The sequence below is a fragment of the Sparus aurata genome, chromosome 11, assembly GCF_900880675.1.
Source record: "Sparus aurata chromosome 11, fSpaAur1.1, whole genome shotgun sequence".
NCBI classification, from domain to species: Eukaryota; Metazoa; Chordata; class Actinopteri; order Spariformes; family Sparidae; genus Sparus; species Sparus aurata.
This window is the reverse complement of record NC_044197.1, coordinates 18094352-18118262: the sequence shown is the minus strand read 5'-3', so window position 1 is coordinate 18118262 and position 23911 is coordinate 18094352. Positions and strand designations below refer to the sequence as shown.

Here is a 23911-nt window from a genome sequence, read left to right as displayed (position 1 = left end):
CACACTACAGTAAATCACTGTGTCACACATTTGTATGATTTTCTGCATTCCTAGGGGCTAGTTTGTCACATAAGAATTGATTGAGTCTAGCTGCTCTGTTGCCGTTAGCCACTGGGTCAGGAGTGTGTGAGCTGACCAATCAGAGGAGACTGGGTATTAGGGAGGGAGGAGCCTTACAGAGACGAGAGCTGAAAACAGAGCATCACAGAAAGAGGAGGAATCTGCAGGAGTGGACAGTATTATTACATTTGAGCACTAAAGCACTAAACCATGTAAACCTATTGTTGCAGTTACCCATAAATGCATGAACCTGAAAATGAATGTGTCCCCTTTAAAGTTCTGCCTTGCTGTTCCACAACACTATGAGATGTTGATTAGATGCAGGCAGTGTAATGAGTTTATGTGTAATTAATCTGCTTCATCAGCAAATAGCCAGTTAAATTATGCTTAACGCAAGGCTGATATATTGAAAGTTGACCTAACATTAGGTCTACTGCACTCCCACACTTTATTGTATTGTAATCAGACAGAGCCCAGCAAGTTTCATATATATATATATATATATATATATATATATATATATATATATATATATATATATATATATATATATATATATATATATATTATATTTTTTTTTTGCTACATATTACACAAAAGACAAGAAACATTTATAATGCTGTAGGACTTATTTTATATATGTCATATATATGTATGTGTGTGTGTGTGTGTGTGTGTGTGTGTGTGTGTGTTTGTGTGTGTAATGAGTAGCATAAATGAAATGCAGTGTATTGGTATACATGATTTGCACTGCAAAATAGTGACAGCCAGAAGCCTCAGTCTCATGCATCACACCTCTGAACAATATTTACGCATGCAATGATTAATTCATTCAGTGTTTAGCAATACATTGTTCCATTTATTGGTCAAAAGGATACACATTGCACAAGGTCAACAAACAATAGAAGCCTACACGTGCTGTGAAATTGCAGCACCAGCATCTGACAACATCCACAGTGTTTGAAATGGATTCACATCATTCTCAGTTTAATGTCTTTTTTTCAATCATTCTGTCATGGCAGACAATTTCAACACATAAAACAAGACTCAGCAGGATGTAAAATAATGTCTAAAACTTCACACTGAGCATACAAAATGTATTTCATGTCTTTTTTTTAAGAATGCTTCTGATTCCTCTTTAGTTTTTGAGGATTTGATACATATAAGAAAGGCAAAAATAAAAGCTAATCACGATCATTCTTGTTAATTCATTTTTGTGTTTGTTTCTGTTTCCAGTTCAAGTGTACTGTGGAATCTGACAATAAAACCCCCCCATTCCTTTTTCAAAATATGCTCAGTCATTAATTGATTAGTACAATTAATAAATATCCAATAAGAAAACATGCCTCAGCAGCCACAAAAGCCCAACACAGATTTAAAAATTACCTTCATGTCCTTTATTAGAATTACAACATAACACCAACACAGACGCCAACAACACTGCGACAGAATGAATCAAAAGTGCATTGCAATGTCGAACTGATAGAAGTCAAACAGAGGACAAAGACATAAAGTACCAAAAGGACACTTTGCCATGTAGGTAGATATTTTTCTTTTCACCCTATGTCACTTCATTTTACATGAGCCTATCTATGACAGATATGTCATAATGCAAAACTCCCAAAGTTTGCAACACTAACACCATTCCTCAGGTGAAAACACAATGGAAGGAGAAGAGCACTGATAAAGACCCAGTAGCTGTGTGAAAGATAGCCCTCATCGGAGAATTGTGTCCCAGAGCTGCACAGAGTTGCTGTTCCGAAGCGGAGGCGTTATGTGAAAAAAAGATAAGAAGACGGACATCTGATAGACATCTGTTATCATTTACATTCATCAGTGGAGCTGTGGCTGGTGGGCCACACCTGTTCCCATACATTGTATGCACATGTGACACCAACATGTGCCCTTTGAACATAGTCCAGAGACACCTGTTTTACCTGCTGGGTTGATGATACTGAGATGTTTGATTTATTTAGCCTTTAATGGATGTCAGTTTTGACGCTTGACTAGGAAACTATTCTTGGCAGCTTTGAATGACAGCACAAGATCAGCACGTATCTTATCGGTGAGCTGCTCACATGTTAACTAGCTGGTCCAGTCTGTGATTTCATCAAAGATCTTTTCCAGTTCTTTCTAGAAAGCACACCTGCTCACTGGCAAAACTGTCGACTTTCTGTACTCCTTTGATATTTACCGGTTGTGTTTGTTTGTTTGTGAGCAGGATGATGGTAAAAGGTTGTAGAGTGGGCCACGGAAGAACCCATTAAATGTCAGAGGTTCTGAATCCCCTGGGCGGATACACAAATTTGTTTTCACTTTGATTTAAATTGCCAGATTGGGCATTTGCCCTTGGCAGAGTGAATGCTGCAATACACAATCATGGGCACCCGTAATCCTCTGTCAGCCTACATATGTTGTTCAAATTACAGAAAGCAGTTATTACGGAGTGCTTGGGGACAGTGGTTTCATGGGGTTCATTCAATTACTTCAGCTAGACACAAATAGATTTATGACAAGTCTAGTAATGTTGGAAATATATCCAGACATGTATAATGGTTGAGCTCAGAGTGTCCTTCTGGCTGTATGAGTGACCTTATCCAACACCAGAAGTTGGTGGACACAGGAAATAGAATGCTTTTCTGTTTTTCTGCATCCAAGACAGCAACATTGAGCCAGACATGTTCATCCAGTCCACATACCGCGTTGAATGACGGCACCTCGGCGGCCCACTTCTGTTTGCCAGATCTGCCCAAGTCTGGTTCAGATCCAGCCCACCAGAACAAAAATGAACTGTGGCTCAGATTTGTGGCCAGTTCTGTTTTATTTGGTTCACTCTTTGCTGACATCTGGCCATCTGCGTCATCATTCCACGCAGTGTGTGGGCCTCAAAAATGTGTCTCGGCTTGGCTTATGTTGATATTGGGACAGTTTTGTGATAAAGATGTTATAAAGACATTTACAAAATGTCTTTATAACATGCCTATTTCGGCGCTTGAAGGGATCATAAAATAATCACCTGAAAGCCCCGGACTGTAAGATTTCCAAGGACAGCACTGTGGAAGAAAAACTTGAAAATACAAAATATCAAAATGATCAAACATTACTGAAACAATCCTGTTTTGTCTTGAGATCTCGAGACATCAAGCGATGCCTCAGCTCACGAGGCAATCAGTAAATCACTTCCATACATTAGTGACTTGAGCGAGAGAGATGGAGCCAACTGGCATAACCGGATTCTCCGGCCCTCATAAAGCCTGTTTCAAATCGTTATGTAATTGTACTCTCCCTCCGTAGCTGGAGCAGTACTCTCATTTGTTAGTGCCTGCTGAAAGAGATGACTCCTTAGACAGATGAACATCATTTAAAGACTTGAGCAAAACCAACAATTTAAGCTTGAGTGTCATTTCTAAAAGAGGCTAAAGAGTAATTTTGAACTTAACGTTGCAATGATTGCAGAAGAAAGCCAACTATACTGACACACCTCTTAATAAGGCCAAACAAACTACTAAACAAACTATCATTGTCATTACATCATGTGGAGTATTTTCATGGCTCCCATGGTTGTAATGAACATTCATAATTCATGAGGGTATACTGCGAATCACAGAAAGCACCTCCTGTAAACACTGCGCAGGCTTTATGGGTCCATGAAGGACAGTTGAAATGTCTGGTGTTGTCTGCTTATAGAGAATTAATTATTATTCTGCCGTTTCCTTTTCCACTGTGGAGGTTGGGGGGATGTAGGACCTTGGAAAGGAATAGCACCAAGGGCATATTCCACTGTCTAATTATTTTTCTCTCCAAAGAACAGGTTGCTTCAGAGTCTCCTGGACAGAGAACTCAGATAATTACATGACGCAGATTCAAGTGGAAGCTGAACTGAATCAATCGTAAATCCCACTGCAACATGAGAATAAATGTAATCATTGCTGTAAACGCACAGATTAAAACCCAGATGTTACTTTTAAAGTGTATATTAACTCTTGCACAAGGTGAACATATGCTCGGTATGAGGGCTCACAATGCAGAGCCACAAGCTCAATTAGTGCGCCGTTCATTAAAACGAACGCACCTCACATCAGCGTGATAGTTCTTGACGAAACCGATTGCTTGTTGAGGAATATAATAGTGTTGCCACAAGCGAGGTAGAGTCTGGAAACCTCGCTGTACAATGAGTTCCGGAATAATCATGTATAATTATGCTTGTTTCCTTCTAAGGCAGACTGGCTTCACAGTCATGTTGCATGGAAACAGTAAATAACCATCTGTCACATGGGCTCATATCACTGAGCTCCTCACGTTCGAAAGGCAAAGGCATGACCAGGCAAAGCAGAGTGAATCTGGTCTTGTTTGCTGATGTGCTGAGAAGGCAGAGTTGTGATTTCGAGGTGAGAAATTGTCCCGCAAATTGAAGGTTACCATGAGAGCAAACATGTCCATCTTCGAGATAGGACTTCGACAGACCTCTTCAGATACATTTACAGTATGTAAGCAGTGAGACGGTGCTACACATGACAACGTATAACAACACCAAACCACCTCACTCACCTGAGACCTCTGAGTAAATTGCACCATACATTTACATTTACTCCTGTTTAGAGGTAGCATCAGCGCTACAAGGATACGTTTTGGACAATAAAGACAAAAATGATGGAGGGACATGTTCAACATGGCTGAGGCAGCCACCACAAAGAAATCATGCATGGATTCATGTGGCTAAAAAACATGGTTGAAACACCCTGTAGACATTTTTAAGGCCAGCTCACATCGTGAAAGCCACAGCACACAAGCAGCTCTAAATGTGGCAAAAATGTTTTTTAATAATTTTGGATTTCTTTGCATTCTGTTAGATCTAAAGTCCAAACTCTTTGAAATTCATCTGTAAAGATGTATGAGACTGTGGAGATGGTTTTTAATAGGACTGTCACAATATACCAATAAGACGATAATTGTGACATTTTCAAATTAAATATCAATTTTCATTGTGCTAATATACACATAGTATTAAATCGTGTAAATACTACATTGCCTCTACATTGCAATATTGCACCTTAACTCTGGCAGCCGCCTGCCATGAAACTAAAAAATGTAAATGAAGTGCAATCGTTCTTTTTGTAAACTGTCACAGTTATGGTTACAGACTGTCTCTCCACCTCCCTACCCTTGTATTTGGAGTGTTTTCATTTGGTTGTTTTACATTTGGTTATTTTTGTATACTTTCAAATACTTGTTATACTGTTTTATTTTGTAATTTTCCTTATTCCGTATTGTTTTACTTTAATTCTTGTGTTTTTATTTGTCAATTCCTATGTTTTATGTAATCTACTTGTAAAGCACTTTGGTCAGCATTTGTTGCTTTTAAATGCGCTGTAAAATTAAACTTGACTTATTTGCTAAGATAAAAAACGTATCTGTTGAGCTTTTTTTCTCTTTAGACATGGTGATAATATCATAATCATGAATTATTTCGTTCACAGCCTTGGGTATTACTAAATGATGCAATGTATGATTCGTGTAGTGCAAATAAAAGGTGACATGTCTTCACTCCATTCTATTTCTGCTCATCAGCCTTGTATCTAAAGAGCACCCCTTTTTTTCTCTCTAAAAAGACTTGGCTCAATCAAAGTACACCGGTCCTTACACATTGTGCACTTACAGAACAATAATAGCTTTAATCCAGTGAAACAGGCAGGAATTTTCCAATGATAGCTACAGCCCTGTAACTGCAGTATCCGACCACCTTGTCATTTGTTATCTCTGTTGAATGCCACAAATAAATTCCTTTTCCAAAGTTATTCTGCAAAGAAAATTGCTGAGAAAATATTTACAAATATAAGTTTACCAGTGCATTCATATTCAGAAGGAAAGGTGTCAGCAAAGTAACTTCACATTTCTTAGTCCTGGCTGCTGGCCGAGGAACACGACATATCATATTTCATAAAATTTACATCAACTTACACGTGACGTACACTAATAAATAATCTTGCAATCAACAATCGGCCCCAGCTTAGGATTTGTATTTTCTTCTGAATGACTATCAATCCTTAAACAAATATTTTACATTTCTGGAAAGATATGGAAAAGCTATTTAAAACTATTTATAAGTTGTTTACAGTTTTTTTTTTTTTTTCAAACATTCACAAAAACAATATGTCCTTTAGTTGGATTATGGCTTCAAGTTTTTGAAAGCAATGACTCAGTTTAGCAAGAGATGCACCACTTCCATATGAGTCACAACAGAGTCACCCATATTCGATTCTTGGGCCCGGGAGATGTTATCAAAAGTGAAAACAAGCAGTGAGACCATTCGTTGCAGCCAAATGCATAAGAGTGTGACCAGGTCATGCATCCACATGCTGGTTAGGTGATTTTCAGTGTGTCTCAGCAAAACAACTGCACCCAGAGCAGACTCAGCTGGTTCCTATTATCAGTGCAACTGAGGCTTCTCTTGTCCCCTACTGCAGAAATTCCTTTTGTGGACGACATGGATACAACTCTCCTTGTTTTTCCACAGTAATTCCAAGACAATAGCGTATCCATTCAATCAGTCCTGGCTTCATAGTCACAAGAAGGAATTCCCTGTCAAAGCCTAGCTACTTTGTGGTTTATGGATGTTGTTGTCATCATGGTTCTGCTTGTTAAGAGCATCCAATGCAGTCTGGGTCTCCTTCCGATCATCTATGGAGCAGTTGGACACTGCGTTAGCCACGATGCAGAACTTGCGCAAGAGGATCTCCCTGAAGAGCAGGTACACCCACGGGTCCAGGATCTGGTTGAGGGAGGCCAAGCGGATCGCCGTCAGGAAAAAGTTACAGCTGAAATGGTCTTCCTGTCCTGTGGTCTGAATGGGGTTGCCTGTTAAATTGCACTGATGAGAGGAAACCTTGGTGTAGATCATCCTCAGCATGAGAACCTGAGGAGGGGGGAAGGCAGAGGCTGTTTGAACCAACAGAGACATATCAAGGGTTTATGCTGTATTATGAATCAAGGTCTATAGAATATTAACCCTGTCATGCATGGTGTCCAATATAGTGGACAGATATGTGGAAGCCATTTTTTCTACAATTTCAGTACCAGCCCAGCCCAGCTTTCTGATGTTACATTGATGTCTTGTACCAGCTGGAATGACCCAACCACCAAGTGGGGAACTCTCATTATTCCTAAAACAAAAAAAATATCTGTCCACTTCAGTAAGCTTTTGCGCCAAAGGGCATATTCTTGATGTTTCGACTTTTTTCTAGCTTTATTATGTATGTTTCATTAAAATTATGATATCATTTACAAATGAATAGTTTCTCTAGCATCAAATTTAAATAGTCTTCAGGTTTTATCTGGATATAGGCCAAATTTCATCTAGAAATAACAATTCAGGCATTGAATGGTCAGATATTAGATAAATTAAAACAATTTCCAGGCCCCTCATTATATTATATGTGCACCCTTAGAATAGATTTGGATTTTGTGGGTAGACTCCTTTACACTTAATAATTTATGAGACTGACAGACAATCCTGAGCAGCAACAGCATCAAACCACTGGGAGAAAAACATCATGTTCACACTCTAGTATACTCACTCTCTGGCCTCAATGCTGTGGCTTCTATTAATATCCCTGGTGGGACTATTAAATATGTGACTGACAACGCATGACCTCATAGCACACTGAGCAGACCCCCGAACAGGACCCGGCTAAGTAGATTGCTCCCTAATGGAAAATGGCAGCGGCATTTCAAAGAAAATCATACAGGACAGACTTATGCGCCTTGCAAATATGTATGTATGCACGTGTGTTTGTGTGTGTGTGTGTAGGAGAGAGAGAGAGAGCGAGAGAGAGAGAGAGAGAGAGAGAGAGAGAGACTGATTGAATAAGTGATTGGGAAAACCAAGTGCCTGCTCTTGCTTCAATTTGATGTCCTAACAGGAGATGATGCAGAGATACACGGACATGTCTATGACAGGCATCTGACAGTAAAACCACTGTGTATTGTAACTCTTGACACTTTATCATATCAGTAAATGGGCTTTTACTGTATCACACTATGACAAAAAAAAATCCTAACCTCACTTGTATCCAAAGAACACTGGCTGTGTACTGTAAGAAATAAAGGCTTCAGACGCCTGTAAAACAAACAAAAAAACATACCAGCAGAGGAGACCAGCATATAAGCAGGACGCACATAATTCCTAACAGCTGAATGACGGTCTCCGTGGTGAGACGTTCCCAATGTTTTGAAGACTGAGACGTGCCAGACTTTGTTTTACAGCGGATAATCAAGCCCCGGATCGTCACTACATTGCAGGAAAGCGTTACAAGCAGAGAGAAAATCCCAAGTCCGGCGAAAGTGATGGCGAAAAACATATTGCCGGGGACTTTTCTGTCCCCTGTGCTGATGAAGCACCAGGTCCCGGGCCACTGCTGCTTGTATTCCCCGACCCCCGCGATGGGCAGCAGGGCAAAGAGCAACACAAGACACCAAATGACAGCCAAAGTCTGCTTTGTCACACTTGTCTTCATGTGATTGGAGTACCAGTGCGGGTTAGTTATCGCCATAGCCCTTTCGATCGCCATGGCACTGGCCAAGAAGAGGGCGCACAGGCCAAAGGTTGTCATGCACACCCCGAAGAAACCGCACAGATTGCCAGATGGGTCGATGTGCTTCCACTCCATACCAGCTCGGTAGACTGATATCACTATTGGACTCGTCAAAAGCTGTCCAAACAGGTCAGTTAGCGCCAGCGACCCAATGCAAAGCAAAAACGACTTTTTCCTTTTATTTTCCTTCTTTCTGTACGAAATATATACCAGAATGAGAGCTAACGTGTTGCCCACCATGCCAGTGATCATCATGGTTATGGGAAAACCAACTGATCCAGATCGACCACATGAATTCTCGGTCACATTGCATTCGCGCAGTGACTTGGAGACGTTGGCGCCCGGCATCTCTCCAATAGTTTTATTAAATCCCCGTAGATGATCAGAAGCGTCCATAGTCATCTTTTCGGAAAGGTATTGTCAACTTGGAGTAGAAAACCCATGTGTGCGTATCCTGCCTGTGCTCGCGCTCCAATTTGCTCCAAATGAAAGCACTGCGTAAAAGCGCGTTTGGTCCTTTACGCGCAGGAGGCGGGACTACCCGGAGGAAGTAAACAGCTGAGGCTGCAAGTAGTTTTACATACACTCACTAAATCATAAGCCTGTCTTTTGAAACCTTGTCTTTTATGTGGCGATCTTATTTATTTAACGTTAAATATGCACGTAATGAGTACTGTATTAAATTGCAGACGCACCTGCTTCTGACCCACAGGAGTCGGGATGTTTAAGATTATCCTCACATCTTGATGAATCGAACACGAAGCTGGACTCATGGGATGAGATGGGGGGGAAAAAAATAAACCTGCTCTGTGTCTCTGAGAGGGAGAAACACTCGATCACTGTCCTTGAGCTCATATAAGAAGAGATAGAGTATACCTTACTGATAGGATTAAAATTAGGATGCATTATGATGCCTCCGATTGGTGATCATTACGGGGAAATGCACATTTAAGGAATTTTCCATCATTTCTCATACAAATGTGTAAATTAGTTAATAACAGACTTAATGATCTTCTACAGAAGCATTTTGTGTCAGTGCATTCAGTAAAATCTTCTATCACCATGCTGCCCTTAATTTGTACAAAACCTTCAAGTAAAACCACTAATTTGACTCTGCAGTCCCAGATATCGTGTACGAGAACCTGGACCTAACATGTGTAAGGGGCAACACTATACTTGTTGGGCTTAGATTGTCTCTATATTAAGCATCCACGTGTGCAGCCTCCTTCCCATTACCCTCAGCATACACTGCGCAGCAACAAGTGCCACCTGTTGACCAGAGTGAGAACAACAGCGCAAAAGTACAGAACACGGACCCATTGTCGAATATTCATTTACTTATTTATATTTAGCCAAATGTTCTAGAACTAGCTCGAAATTAGCTAGACTAGACTACACCCTAGTGTACACCAGAAGATGACAGTGGTTATAGTATTTTTTCTGGAGTTGCAAACTAGTTTATAAGTGAGAAACAAAGAAGACGCCTTTTAATACGAGGCAAAATCCACATAAACAATATACATACTCTTCAGGAAGAAACGATGAAACATCTCATTTTAATCGGAAAGTAGTTAAAACCAACATTTACCCGAGTTAGTATCTAACTGGCCCAGTCAAAACTGGAAACCTACTAGTAACGTGTCACGTTGCCTAGTAACGTCAGGTAAGCTAAAAAGTTAGCTTTGTTAGCTGTTAAATAAACGGAAAAGAACGAAAACTCAAATAAACTAACCATTACTTTAACACACGGTAGTTTAAAACAGCCAAATTATAACGCAACTGTAGTTTGTGTATCAAACGTATTAAGTTTGTTCCCCCTTACAAATACTGCTCGTTTTGCCTTTAGCTTAATCGTTAATACTGAACTAACTTACTTGCTAGCTTGAGTTATGTGGATTGCTGTGAAGATGCTCACTTTTAACGATGATAGAATTTAACTTAATTCATTTACACAAGTACTGTTCTCTTAATTTCGAGGTGCTTGTAATTTAATGGAGTATTAACATTTTCTGCTACTCCATATTTCCACTCTAGATTTTGGAAGCAAACATAGCCTAATGCCTTTAATCCATGAGTTATTCAATAACTTTAGTTAGGCTACTAGAGAGCTGAATGCAGCACATTAAATTAATTTATCAGATCAAAACATACACATGGAGAAAGTTACTGATAATCAGAAAAATCCTGAATATTGGATCCAATAATTCTCCTGGCTGATAATTGGTCAACCCGTAGCATAGTTTACGCATCCATGAAAATACATACATAATCTACTTTTACTTTTGATACTTAAGTACATTGAATACCACGTGTATAAAGAGTTTTACTCAAGTGCTGTCTGTATTGGCGACTTCCCAAAAATATTTTAGCCCAGTATCCTACTCAAGTGAGACTCTTGGGTACATTTTTATAAATCAAACACACAACAAAGTGCCAAAAAACAATGTCGACAGGATTTTATTTACACGTGTACATTTGAAATCTTTTACCAATAGAAAGACTGTATTGCGACATTTTACCATGAATCGGGACATACTGTATGATGTTTAATCTTGGTGGACGAATCTGGAGCATTGCTAGAATTCATTAGTTGCCCAGGTGACAAATGAAGTGGAATTACTTTTCAGTGTATAGAAAAAAAAAACACTTAAACCTAATCCAAAGAATGCTGAACTTACTCCCATTTACTTAAAATAAGCATTATCAAAAAATAAAATACTTACCTTGGACACTCAAAAGAAAAAGAAATATTTATCAAGAAAATAAGACAAACAGGCCAAAATTCTTTGCTACATCTCTGGTATCTTAATTCACATTTTGTTTGAAAAATGTATTGTGTATCTATTTAGAAACGAGAGAAAAAAAAAGAAAAAAAAATCTCAGACGTTTCCTAGGGCCATAAAAAAAAGTTATCCAAAATTTTTACTTAAATTCCTCCACAGATGAGTAGAATAAAATGTTACTGCCATAAAGATATTCAGCAGATTGGGTTTAAAATGGGATACAGCTTCTTCACAGTATATCTTTCTAACAGGACCAAACATTTATGTTTATTGTTGGTTTTTAAAAGGGAGCATGACGATAACGGCAGAGAGAAGTCATGTTGCCACTGTCTTTTCTTTGTCTATGAAAATGAACAGCATACTGAAAGGATGTGGTTGTTTTCCTTGCAACACAACATGCACTTTGTACTAAGGTTCTTTTTCTTGTTTTAAAGGCTGTAATAAAGTTATTTCTTTTTTGAACTGGAGCCAGAATGGGAGGATCCAGAGGACTGGCCGCGGCACCTGAAATCACACAGACACCACGGGAAGAGGAAAAAGGTCAGCTGGCTCAGCTATTAACATTGTTATGCATTTTTAGAAAAATTACAAGGGCACAACATACCGTTTATATATATATTATATAAAACAAACAATATAACAAGGCAAACTGTGAACATATTTCTGTAAAACTGAATTCCCATAAGCGAGGCGACAGATGGCTAATAATAAGCAGTGCCATTGTGGTATTCCACAGAAACCCAAACCTTTCGGACGAACGTGATCTAGAACGCCTCCTCTTTCTCCCTCCAGATGAGGACCTGGAGCGACTGCGCTTCTGTCTCCTCTCAGGTGAGGAGGAGGGTGAGCGGGACCTCTTCCGGGGAGAGGAGCCCTTTCCAGACCTGGAGCTGGATCTTTTGGAGGGATAAACCAAGCACTGAGGTCAGTAAGGTCAAGACAGAGTCTCAGCAGGGTGGGTATTTATCAAGCTCTTCTGATTAAGACCAATGGGTTACCCAAAACTCTGAGGTTTACTGAATAAAGTGTCCTTGAGGTGGTTTAAGATCTAGGAAATGTTTTTTTTCTTTTGAACATATAGAAAATAACTGAGTGGGCAAAGCCAGCACTACTCCTTAGAAATGCTTGATGAAGACCCCAGATGTTTAATCAGACTTCTGAATCTTGGTCACACTAAAACTCAATTCAAGTACTCAAACTATGTACTTCTTATAGTCTTGTCATTGAAATAACACTAAAATCAAGTGACCTTCATAGTTTATGAGTCTGGACTGGAGACTTTGTGAAAACTTAAGCTACAGAGTAGGACTGTTCTGGAGCTTTCAGCCCAGCACATACACTCTCAAAAGGGAGAGAGTGCATGTCACCTCATTCACCTGGAATGGGACCTCGAGCGAGATCCTGATCTGGAACTGGATGAGCTTCTAGAGCGGGACCTGAAAGACAAAAAAACAGAACCTTTCCAATATTTTCTGAATGGGTAAAAATAGCGATATGGATCAAAAAGAAAAGACATCTTAATCTCAAAAAAGCTATTCTTTTCTTGTTGCACAGCAGAAGTGATAAGCAAATATTCAGACTAACCAAATAAGTATCGGGGTTTGGAGAAATAACCTCACAAAATAGAAAGACAACTTAAATTAACCTATATACAAAAGCTCCCATCTGAATGGACCAGATAAAAAGTGCAAAAGAAGAGCAGGAGTGCATTTCAAGTCTACAATATCAACAATGCATTGCTTCCATAGGAAGTCACAGGCATTTCAAAATAAAAACATGAAATATATCAAAAATTAAAGCTGCAAGCAGCGTTGAACGGGCCCTCGCAGTCCACGCGCGTCGGGGCCTACTGCCGTCGATGCATGCTGCCGTCGGGGCTTGCTCAAGCAACACCTTCCGCTGACGAAGTCGTTGCTTTATAATTCGGTGGCCTGCTATTGTCGGTGTGAATAATGTACGCTGAAGTCAGAAAAATTGTGTGAACTGCTGCATAATTCCCCGGACAAAGACTGAGTCGATGGTCTGAAATTTTTTTTCCTCCGGTGAGGGAGGAGGGAGGAGCGAGACACCCGCATAAGTGATGATGATTGGCTCCCTAACATTGAGTGAGAGTCCTTAAGCCAATCAGTGGCAATGTTCGGTGTACAAACAAGCCACACACACACACACCAGCCTCACACACTCAAACTAGCAGAGGGGAACTGCGGCTATGGCGAGTCTGGAGGGAAAGTTGATGTTTTCAAAGTGGAAGTACAGACACTGTTTTAATCTCATTTGTCCACGTCCATTGTAAGCAACTCTGATCTAATGAAGCATCTCTAAAAGGCACACGCTTCTACAAAACTAACACTGGACAAAACTCTGTTGCTGACGCTGTTGATGATGACAGCAGGCCAGGTGTGGCTAACGTGTGCTTTAAAAACTGAATATGTGCCCAATAGTTTGAGGTCTTCTGACTCTTTAAAAGTTAGAATGGTGTGTCTAGCTCAAAGTATGAGGGATAAGGAGAGGTTGAAGGTCGATGAGTTTTGAAGAGGACTTGAAGATTTCCCCATTTACTTTCCATTCAAAATGATTAGACTGCGACCAGAGCGCCACCTAAGGGCCGATTTGCACCAAATTTTACACAGACCATCAATAGGCGATACCACACAATTATGAACATTAATGTGATAATCGGATAGTATTTTGTAAAAATATGCAAGATTGACTGTTTTCAACACAATATGCAGGAATTTGTCATTTTATATTTCAGGCGTTTTAAGGCCTATCAGAATTCTTTTGATAACTTTTTGTCAGGACGGTCCACAGATGCTTCACGCAAAGTTTGGTGCAAATCACTCAAATTACCTAGGAGGAGTTCGAAAAAGTAGGTCTTTCATTTGTCGCGATTTTGCAAACGGAAAGTTAGCGCGAAAGTGGGCGTGGCCTACACCAAACAATTCAGCTGAATGCAGGGAACACATAGGGATGAGGTTTAATAATATGCAACATATTAAGTGGGAGTTATGAGCCAAAAACGCTTTTGCATTGAAAATAGCGCCACCTGGTGGTCATTTTCGGTGAGTGAGTCACAGGGGCCATTCTATAGCACCTCTATGAATTTCATTTCCATAAGTGTTATGGTGTGGGCACAGGGCCAATTATGCAATTAAAGTGACGCCAGAGCGCCACCTAGTGGTGGATCGTTAAACCCTTTGTCAGATGTCCTCAGGAGGGCACTGACAATAAATGTACCAAGTTTCATGTTATTCCGATGCACTGTTGTGGAGATATAAAATACATCAATTTAAAGAGCGCCACCTTGTGGTCATCGCCTAAAATTTTGCACAGGGCCTCAGGGGATCATGGGGAAGTAGTATCCTGAGTTTCATGTCATTTGATCTGACTACTGTGGAAATATCCAACACTTCCTGTTTTGAGCCAAATCTGCAGGAATTTGTTATTTAATAACTTCAAAATTATTTATTTTAATTAGAATCCTTTAATAACTTTTTGTCAGGAGGGTCCAGAGATGCTGTGTGCCAAGTTTCGTGCAAATCGGTGAAATAGCCTGGGAGGAGTTCGAAAAAGTAGGTTTTCGACATTTTGCGACGTAGCAAAAAAAAACGGTAGGCGGAAATGGGCGTGGCCTATACCACGAGATTCAGCACAATCCACTGAACGCGTGGATGTATGGTTTTTGAATGTGCGACAAAGTATATGGGAGTTATTAGCCTAAACGCGCTTTCCTTAATAACAGCGCCACCTAGTGGTGGAAATTCAGGACGACAATAGATTATAACATTTTTCGCCAGGTGTGACTTACATTCCAAGTTTGGTGAGTTTTGGGGTATGTTCAGGCAGTGAAAAATGCGATCATTTTGTGAGAAGAAAAATAATAATAATCATTTGAAAAACAATAGGGTCCTTGCAGGTTCCCTGCTCGGGCCCTAATTAAAAATCATTCTGTCTGCACGTGGAGTTTCTAACACCAGAGGAGGGGAGGAGTTGAGAAAAGAGAAAACAACAAATCAGCATTACAGGATATGTAATTGATCAGTAAACCAGAAGGAAGATTGAGCTGATACTGACATTTTGCCCGGAGTTACCCTTGACCTGTACCCTTTTACCTGGACCTCGACCGAGAACTGGAGCTGGAGGAGCGCGAGGACGAGCGGGAACGGGAAGAGCCTGAGCGGCTGCCCTTTTTCTTAGCTGGCTTGTCATCATCATCCTCACTGGCGTCCAGGTCGTACTTCGACAGGTCTCCGTCTTCATCTTCATCATCATCCTGGAGAGAAGTGTTTTTTTTTTTTATAAATATTGCTAGTATTACAGTACTATTTGTTCTTTTGACTTTCCAGCTACAGCCACCCATCTTACATCCAACTTGTATTTGGAAAGGTCACCCTCTTCATCATCCTCCTCATCTTCCTCCTCGTCATCTTCCGCTTTTGCTGCTACTTCTTTCTTTTCACCGTCTTTTGAGGAAGATGTGCTGCTGGTCTTCCCGCGGTACTTTTTCTTTTTCCTTCCAAACTGACAATAAACAGAGAACATACTTGATAACCTCTCACAATGCAAATGGACACAAGAAAGCTCTACCTTGTGTGAGAACATCGATGTGACATGTATGTCAGCGAGAATGTTTAAATTCTAAAACATTACACCCACTTCATCATATTCGCCATCAGATTCTTCCCGTTCAATGTATTCCACATTCTCCCTTTCATTGAAACCTCCACCATAACCTGAACGGCGCAAAGAGGAAAAAGGGCATTTTTATTAACGTTTTTCTTTTTTTAAATCAAACCAAAGCATCACTGACTTCACATTTGGAATACCTGTTCTCTCTTCGAGCTTGGCATATTTCGGTGTGTTACACATGTTGCACTCTGATCTCCTTGCCCAATTCACATTGCCACATCTGTATGAAAAGAAAAAGGGAAAACACAAATGTATTAAGACTTGAGAGAATTAAGAGAGAGAAGAAAACGCTTCCGTTTCCTTGCTCCAGTATCAGATTTATCAAACATTTTGATAGCGACTTATAATTTAGAACAAACACAAACGTTTTGCATTGCCAATCGTTTGCACTAAAGAGGCCTCTACTCTTCTCAGCAAGAGTTTTCCCGATCTCTGTTCCTCCCGCTTTCATCATCTTTGCCTCTGTGGTTTTCTCTGTGGAGACAAAAGAATCACTTTTAATACGGCAGCTTTCTGAAAGAATGCCTCAAGCTTCTGCGTGTGCACTCATTTAGAAATAGACGGACTCACCCCTGCCACATCTGTTACAACTTGTTCTTCTAGCAAAGTTCACGTTTCCACACCTGCAAAAACCACGAGAAACATTAATTATAGATGCAGGTAATGCTTGATCGTGTTACTTATTCATTCCAGCACAAGCTAAGAGTACTACAAGCAAGGTGAGTAATGTAGGTTTATGTATTTTTCATGTGCCTCACCATTAGCTTACAGTCTTTTGCTGTCAAAGGCCTGTGCACTGACAACTGCAGCTGGCTCGTCCGTCACTTTAGACGTTTTTAATGCAGTTCAAGTTGCAATACGATCCTGCTCACTCACTACCCAAGTTAGACTCTACACACATGACAACTTGGCTACTACAACAGTGTAAACACCAGCCATAATAGTAAGTGCGGACTCTCACCCCAACCCACTGAAGCTAACTAGAGCTAGCTTGCTATGTCATGTCTTAGCTCACGTTTACAACTGGCACGTAAATCATTAACGCGTCTCAACCCTGAAATGCGTAACTGATGCGATGCTTTGATTCTGCTTACAGTGCAGGCAATGAGGTGAAAATCAGGTAAAAGTTTGCTAGTTTACTCAGCTAGTCCACGTTAGCGGTACCCGCATCCTAGGAGGCCTAGCTAACTGTTAGCATGATTAGCATATTCATCAAACATATGCTGCAACATTAACGCCAATATGCGTGGTTAGAGAAAAAAATGTGATTCTTTTCAAAGTGTGAGGAGCGCTTACTTTTTATCCGGACAAATCCAGTCCCCGTCGCTGACTCGAAAACTCTTCCCCGACATGTTTCTGTCTGTTAACACTGACTAGCTCCCTAGCAGGGTGTGCTCAGTGTGTTCATGCAGCTAGCTCGGCGCCTCCTCCTCCTCCCTCCAATGCTGCCTTCAGGTGCCTTTTTGCCAGCTCTTTCAACTCAGCGTTCCCTGCTTGTGATTTAGAAACACTCAATTTGACATAGTAAACAGTGAAAAAAGATTAGTTTTCGGAAACTGAAACCTCTTTGTGAAGCAGTATAAGAATGTCTGTAGAACATTAATATAGCCATACTTTATTTACCAAACTACTGACACTACAATGTGCCTTTTGACACAGGAAGCTTGATGTTTCATAAAACACGTGAATGCAACACTGACAAAGGACAAACCAGTTCCTATTCAGAGAATTTGTAACGTTAAAATAAAGTATTCTAATCTGAAATAAAAGTGGCAAATAAATGTAATACGAGATATTTACAGTGCTTGGATTTTTCTTTTACTTAGTCAATAGAAAATAACATTAATAAGATACATGTGATGCAAATATCACAGTAAACATGCACATTCTCAGGAATACTAGGATCATTTACAGTAAAATGTGGCCATAAAACTGTAATTGAATAGTGTGCAGGGTATAGTTTATCGTAGTCTACAATCTTCATCACATACTGGAAATCAGAGTATTATAAATTTTTTGTGGTAAGTAAAAAGAGGAAATGAGTCTTCAAAGGCAGAAATGGTTATTATTGGGTTTGAAAACTGAAAGTCAGCATACATTTTGTTGATTTACAATGGTCAGCCTATTCCTTTAAAAGAAATGATTGAAAGAAAACACTGAGGCAGTGGACGTCCAGGTGACAGTAATTTGGCTGATTGAGTCTGAAATCCTGTTATGGTCAGCTCTGTTTTCTTGCAAAGCCTTTACTACCCACTAGATGGCAGTTAATGCCAACATTTACCGCTGCACATGTTCACAGACCCCTCTGTTTGTGTCTAAGTGGTCTGCTCACATGTTGCCAATGACTGTGCTTGTTCCTCTCATCTGTTCATCAGCACTGTGTAAGGTTCTGGTATGGGAAAAAACGGAACTTAAAGAGGGCTAAAGTGTCTGTGTTTACTCCTACGCATCTGAATTCCATGTACAATTACACACCATAGTAGTCTTTTGAATAATATGATTAATTTGGATTGTAATTATGAAGAAAATGCTCATTATGTGATCATTACTGTGTAGTAATATTTGTTGATTAATCACATGTCCTTGACATACACCATCAAGCTTTGAGGGAAATTGTTCCATAGGTGGTTTATGTTGTTGCCTTGTTAGTGAACCATTGTGGTTGGTTGTTGCACAATTCAAACTTGTGCATAAAAATTGACAAACTGTATTAGAATAAACATGTTTCTTTCTCACCATCTTTGAAATTAAGTGGCAGGTGACAGAAAAATGACATGCTCCGTGATAGTTAATTATGATAATTTTAATAGACATCAAAGCCCTGTGACACTTGATTCAAGTGACATTGTTATGCCTAAATTAAGTGTTGGCGAAGTATCATCTCATTGGAAGTGACTGTCAGTGGCATTGATATTAGTAGAGGAAGCACTGAGCTCTAACAGAATATCCCAAAATGTGGAACATGGAGAAGGTCCTCTTTTGTTTATTCAGTGGTCAGGGCTGAAATGAAATGAGCGGACTTCAGTTTATGCAGAGTTGGAAGTAAATCTGTCTGCTCTTCTGGCTGAAAATCCAGCTGAGACTTTATATTCATGGTTTTGATATTGACACATGAACCACTGACAGTTGTACTATGTAAACCAAAACATAAGCATGGTTAATTTACAAACGAGTGCACATTATAAACTATTCATCTGAAGTTTATAATCCTGTCTCAAAGTTGCTTGTAATTCGAATAAGAGCACATTTCACAGCTCTAAACATGAGGATAGATAAGACACAGGAAGTAGCTTGCCATATGTTGTTTAGATGTAAACACTATGAAAGAGGAGGAGGCTTTAAGTTGCAGTTATTTTTAATGTGATAACAACTGCTACAATTTAAGCACACAGCAGAGCTCCGGCTGCTCTAAAATCGTCCTTGTCCGCCCAATCTGCTGTCGGTCAAAGTCAAAGACCCTTGGAGGTCGCTGTCACAGCTGGTCCATGACCCCGAGGGTCTAGGGGCCGAGTAAAAATAAGGTGTCAGAGGCGAGAGCAGCTTATTTTTATGATCCATTCTCTTTCTGTTAAAGGAAATGACTGTCGGAACTTCTTCAGTATAATTCATAATATTATACACAGAGGCCAGAGTTTTGATATTGCATGAAAACAACAGTGTCTGCCCGTACAGACTGTTATTTGTTCTCTGCTCTGTTCTGGGTATTCTTTACTTCATCGAAGTCATTTTTCATAAAGGAAGCCTCTTTTCTTCTCACTGATAGCACAGGAGCTATCAGCGTCTGCTCACAGACGTACTTTCTGCAAGCTTTCAGCGTCGCGCGGAAAAGAAAGAGGCGAGATATGAAGCAAATGAAGCCATGAATAACTAATAAGCAGACGCTGCCAGTGCTGCCTTGTGTTTGTTTGCGGCACAGAGTTCCATGAAAGATTCAGAGGGAAGTCAGGCAATTAAACAGCAGTAAGGTAAACACTGTCCAATTACATTAATGTGGCTTTATTGACGGTAATGCTTTCTAAACTTTGCCATGTCCTCTTCAGGCTAATGTACAGTCGTCTGATTATGTCCTGGGTCAATAACACTACTAAGAGAGCTTTTTCATGGGTGTCAATGAGGCTTTGGCTAGGCTGACACCGTTTTATAGCCCACTGGCTGGTTACGGCTGATGGTTCATGCACAGCAGAGTCTCTGACAGGGAAAGGCAGCCATGTATGTAGGTTTAGAAAACCTGCTGCAAGCCACCAGGGCTTTCCGATACTGACAGATGGCGGGAGCTGTTCCCGAGAAAAGGGTGAGGGCGAAGAGTTGGAGGCTGGTGAATGCTGGCGCTCTCCATCCACCGCTCTAATCTCAATATCATGATTCAGCATTAATCAGGGAGGTGACATGCGCCAAACAGAAGTCAACTGTGGGGTTGATTGTTAACTGGATGTAATTTGACACTCTGCCCTTACAAGGCATGACTGTATGTGTTTTTTGTTTCTGCACATTTAGACAGTCTAACACGGCCAAAGAGGTGGACCTGTGTTCACACTTTAGCTGCGGTAGGTGAACTGAAAGGGGCCAGCGAACCCCAACAGAATTATATAACGCAGACTACTGCACAGTGAAAAAGCTCATGCTGGGAGATGTGCCGCTGCATTGTGCCGTATCTCCTGTCCTCTCATCCGGTCCTTATCACTAAAGCACATTCATTTTGGGAGCCAGAGAGCATGCACTGCAGTCTCTTCTTGTAAAAGCAATCTACAAAGCATGATATGATGTGTAAAAATTGAAGGTAATAAATCTACTGTTTAGCAGTAATAAAATGCAAGATGGAGCTACTTCCACTGGATCATCAGTTTTGATTGTGTTGCACTTTATGTCGAGCATTTATCGACTGGTGCTGATAGTTTGAAGCCATTTAGATTGATATACTTTTTAGAAACTAATTCCATCTTCATCTAATCTAACTATAAAGCAAGAAATCTCCTTCTGTATTTTAGTTGCGTATCTCAAGAATCGTTTATCTAATCTGGTTCACAGTTGGCAGGTTTGTTGCTTAGGGCCCAGAGAAGTGTCAAATTTAGTACAATTTGGAAATGCAACAAGTTTGATATTGATTCATTTGAATAAACAGTGAACACTGCTCTGTGCAGCAGCCGTGGCGTGGCTTCAGCTCTGGCCTCATGGCTCTATAGACTGAAGCCTGGCTTGGATGTGATCTTGCCCATGTGATCTCATGGGTAAGCAGACATAAACAAAATGAAGATTAGCATGCTGCCAAAACTTGCTGTAGTAAAGAAAACAAAACAAAACAAAAACACAAAAGCAGAAGGTTAAACGAGCAGAGAGATGCAGTCAACATGAGCACTGGAAGTGAGATTTTAAGCTTCTGTCAACAGTAGTATGCTAGCTAACGTCAGCCTCAAGGGCTAAAATGTTTACGGTTTCTTGGCAGCACCATCAGCTGCCGCCATCATTGTTTTTGGTTTTCTGGCTCAGTAAGTACTGATGCAATCATCCAGATTTTAAATCATAGATATCAAACATATTTGATATTATCAAGGTGGCTCTGATTAGTCTGTGAGCAGTTCAGGAGGTTTAAAACTGGATCTGCAAACCCCTCACATTACCAGATAATCTGTGCAGAATATGCTTTTAACAGGGACTGCACTAGTTTTTATAATCGTTTTGGTCACGATAGGTAATTCTCATGGTCTGAAGTTAAAGAGCTATTCAAAATTCATGTTCCTTTAACAGAAAGCATGTTTTGGAGCAGAGACAACCATAACACTTTGAGCTTGCAGGTGATCCCAAACATTCCTCACTGACATTATCAATGTGTCAAATCGAGCAGATCTTGACAGGGCGGAGAATTTGAGGAGTGATGTTGGCACAAACTCGAAGACCAGACATTGTTCTTAAAATGGAATCAGAGAATCCCACAGATAAAGTGTTTACAGGGCGGGAGGTGATCTAAGTTGATGATTCCAGCATGTCTGCACGAAATGCAATATATGAAGCCTCAACTTCCATTAAAGCGAGGCCAACGGGACGTTCTCCAACGCCATTCCTCAAATGCATTTGTCAGGTTTGTCGTGCAGACTCTTGTTTAATTGCTGCACATCACTTTTGGGCACCTTGTGAAGAGGGAAGAAATCAATGTCTCTCCTGCTCCAACCTCAGGATACAGACAGTATCTATCACTCTGCACACCTTTATGTCTTTCTGTGTCTCAAACATGAATTGGGAAATCTAAAAAATATTTCAGCAGCTGGTTCAAACATGAAATATCTCTTAATCCTTTTATTAAGGTTTAATTGAGTGTAATTAGAGAAATTGTAACGTGTATCTCTGCCAGAGCTGTTAGTCATTTGATAGTAATGCTTCTGACTGAAGCTTTTAATCAATTATGAAAACTAAACCATGAAACCGTCTTCATAATTTCATATTTGATGTTTTTTTTTGGTCAACAAACTACTGTCTGTTCGGTTGGCTGTTGTGTATTCTTGTGGCGGAGGAGAGAAAATGAAAATGAGATAGGTAGAGTGAGGGGAAATTGACAGATGGACAGAGAAAAGGGAAGAGGAGATGGGTTCACAGTAAACAATACTCAGACTGTAATTAAGTGACCTGACTTCAATTAGAAGCATTATGTGTGGAAAATTGTTTTTGTGGTTTGACTCACTCAAGCGTTGCATTTGATCCCGCAATTCTTCTCCCGTTATCTTTAACCCCCCCTCAATTCATTGCTCTTCATTCACTTCAAGTTTCCCCGTCACCACCTCACTGCTGGGCTGACAGTTACTGAGGAGGTAATCTGATTGCCACATAACAATGGCTAATGCAGGAAAATGGGAAGCAGCTTCGACGCAGCCTTGGCCTATGCGTCATCTGGCTCTGCTGTTGGCAGTGACATAGTCCTGGCAGTGGGGTGATTAATGTGATAGGTGGAATTTGTCTCGTTATGTTGACACCGGCTAATAAATGCCTTGTAAACAGCCAGTCACAGCTGTTAATGCATCATCATAATCCAGGATTAGGAGGTGCCAGGCATGGCCAATAAATGCAATTAGGCACTGACAAAATTAATTCGCCCATACTCTGACTTTGCTGCGCCCTGTCCATTCTGAGGGAAACTGGAGTGTGTAGTGTGATTCTTCGCAGGGTCGCAGGGGGATAAGCGTGCTGAAAATCTCCCCCATTAAATAAAGAATATCTAACTCAATTTGTGTGCACGACAATGCATAATTTGTGGGATATCAACTCCAAGTTAGATTGAAATGAAAACAAATATCCCTGCTTTGCTCCTCTAATCTATTTGGAATTATGGAATTACCGACGAGGGAGTCGGCTTGGAAGGGAACAATCAAAGGGGAAAAACAGTGCAAGGCGAGTAAATGTAAGTGTGAAAATGTTATCAAGATAAAAGTCATCATGCAAATGTTGCGTTTTATTCCTTGCACCCTGATATGTCCCAAAGGAAAGATAAGACAGGTGACTTTTAAATGTGAATGGTCGTTAGAGAGGTCACAAAGACCGCCATTAACTTCCTGTCGCTCATCTCTGTCACGCCTCATTGATGAGAGTTGTGATGCATTTCTGTCTGTTTTTTTACTCACCTTGCTTATTTTTCCCCCTGGGACTTTCTTTGGTCTGATGTTTATCTAAAGATTTAAAAAGACACCCCCCCCCCCCCCCTGCACCCAGTCAGGCCGTCCTATTACCAGAGTGATGGTCAATTGAGATGATCAATTCAATTTGCATAATGGAGCATTAAATTGGGCCCATCACACCCACCTTTCA

The 23911-nt window shown here is 40.3% G+C and overlaps 2 protein-coding genes and 1 long non-coding RNA gene across 4 annotated transcripts in view; 1 reads left to right on the top strand and 2 right to left on the bottom strand.

Annotated features, from left to right (window-relative positions):
- Positions 1–902: 902 nt before the first annotated feature.
- ptger3 (prostaglandin E receptor 3 (subtype EP3)) lies at positions 903–9146 on the bottom strand. Its single transcript, XM_030434233.1, has 2 exons — positions 8202–9146; positions 903–6973 (listed from the first exon to the last, which is right to left on the bottom strand). The coding sequence occupies exons 1-2, from the start codon at positions 9051–9053 to the stop codon at positions 6650–6652; spliced, it is 1176 nt and encodes a 391-aa protein (XP_030290093.1). The 5' UTR covers positions 9054–9146; the 3' UTR covers positions 903–6649.
- A 1944-nt stretch (positions 9147–11090) lies between these two features.
- On the bottom strand, positions 11091–17595 carry zranb2 (zinc finger, RAN-binding domain containing 2). 2 transcript variants are annotated; one of them, XM_030434232.1, is made up of 10 exons: positions 17420–17595; positions 16694–16746; positions 16489–16597; positions 16261–16343; positions 16091–16167; positions 15800–15955; positions 15547–15707; positions 12811–12870; positions 12181–12330; positions 11091–11938 (listed from the first exon to the last, which is right to left on the bottom strand). In XM_030434232.1, the coding sequence occupies exons 1-10, from the start codon at positions 17473–17475 to the stop codon at positions 11881–11883; spliced, it is 963 nt and encodes a 320-aa protein (XP_030290092.1). In that variant the 5' UTR covers positions 17476–17595; the 3' UTR covers positions 11091–11880. The 2 variants fall into 2 exon arrangements, with proteins under 2 accessions (XP_030290092.1, XP_030290091.1); XM_030434231.1 differs by having other exon boundaries at positions 11091–12330.
- LOC115591861 (uncharacterized) overlaps positions 12237–23911 on the top strand; it is a 46618-nt gene continuing 34943 nt past the window's right edge. Inside the window, exon 1 of the long non-coding RNA XR_003986029.1 lies at positions 12237–12358. This is a non-coding gene — a long non-coding RNA (uncharacterized LOC115591861). The remainder of the gene's footprint in view (positions 12359–23911) is intronic.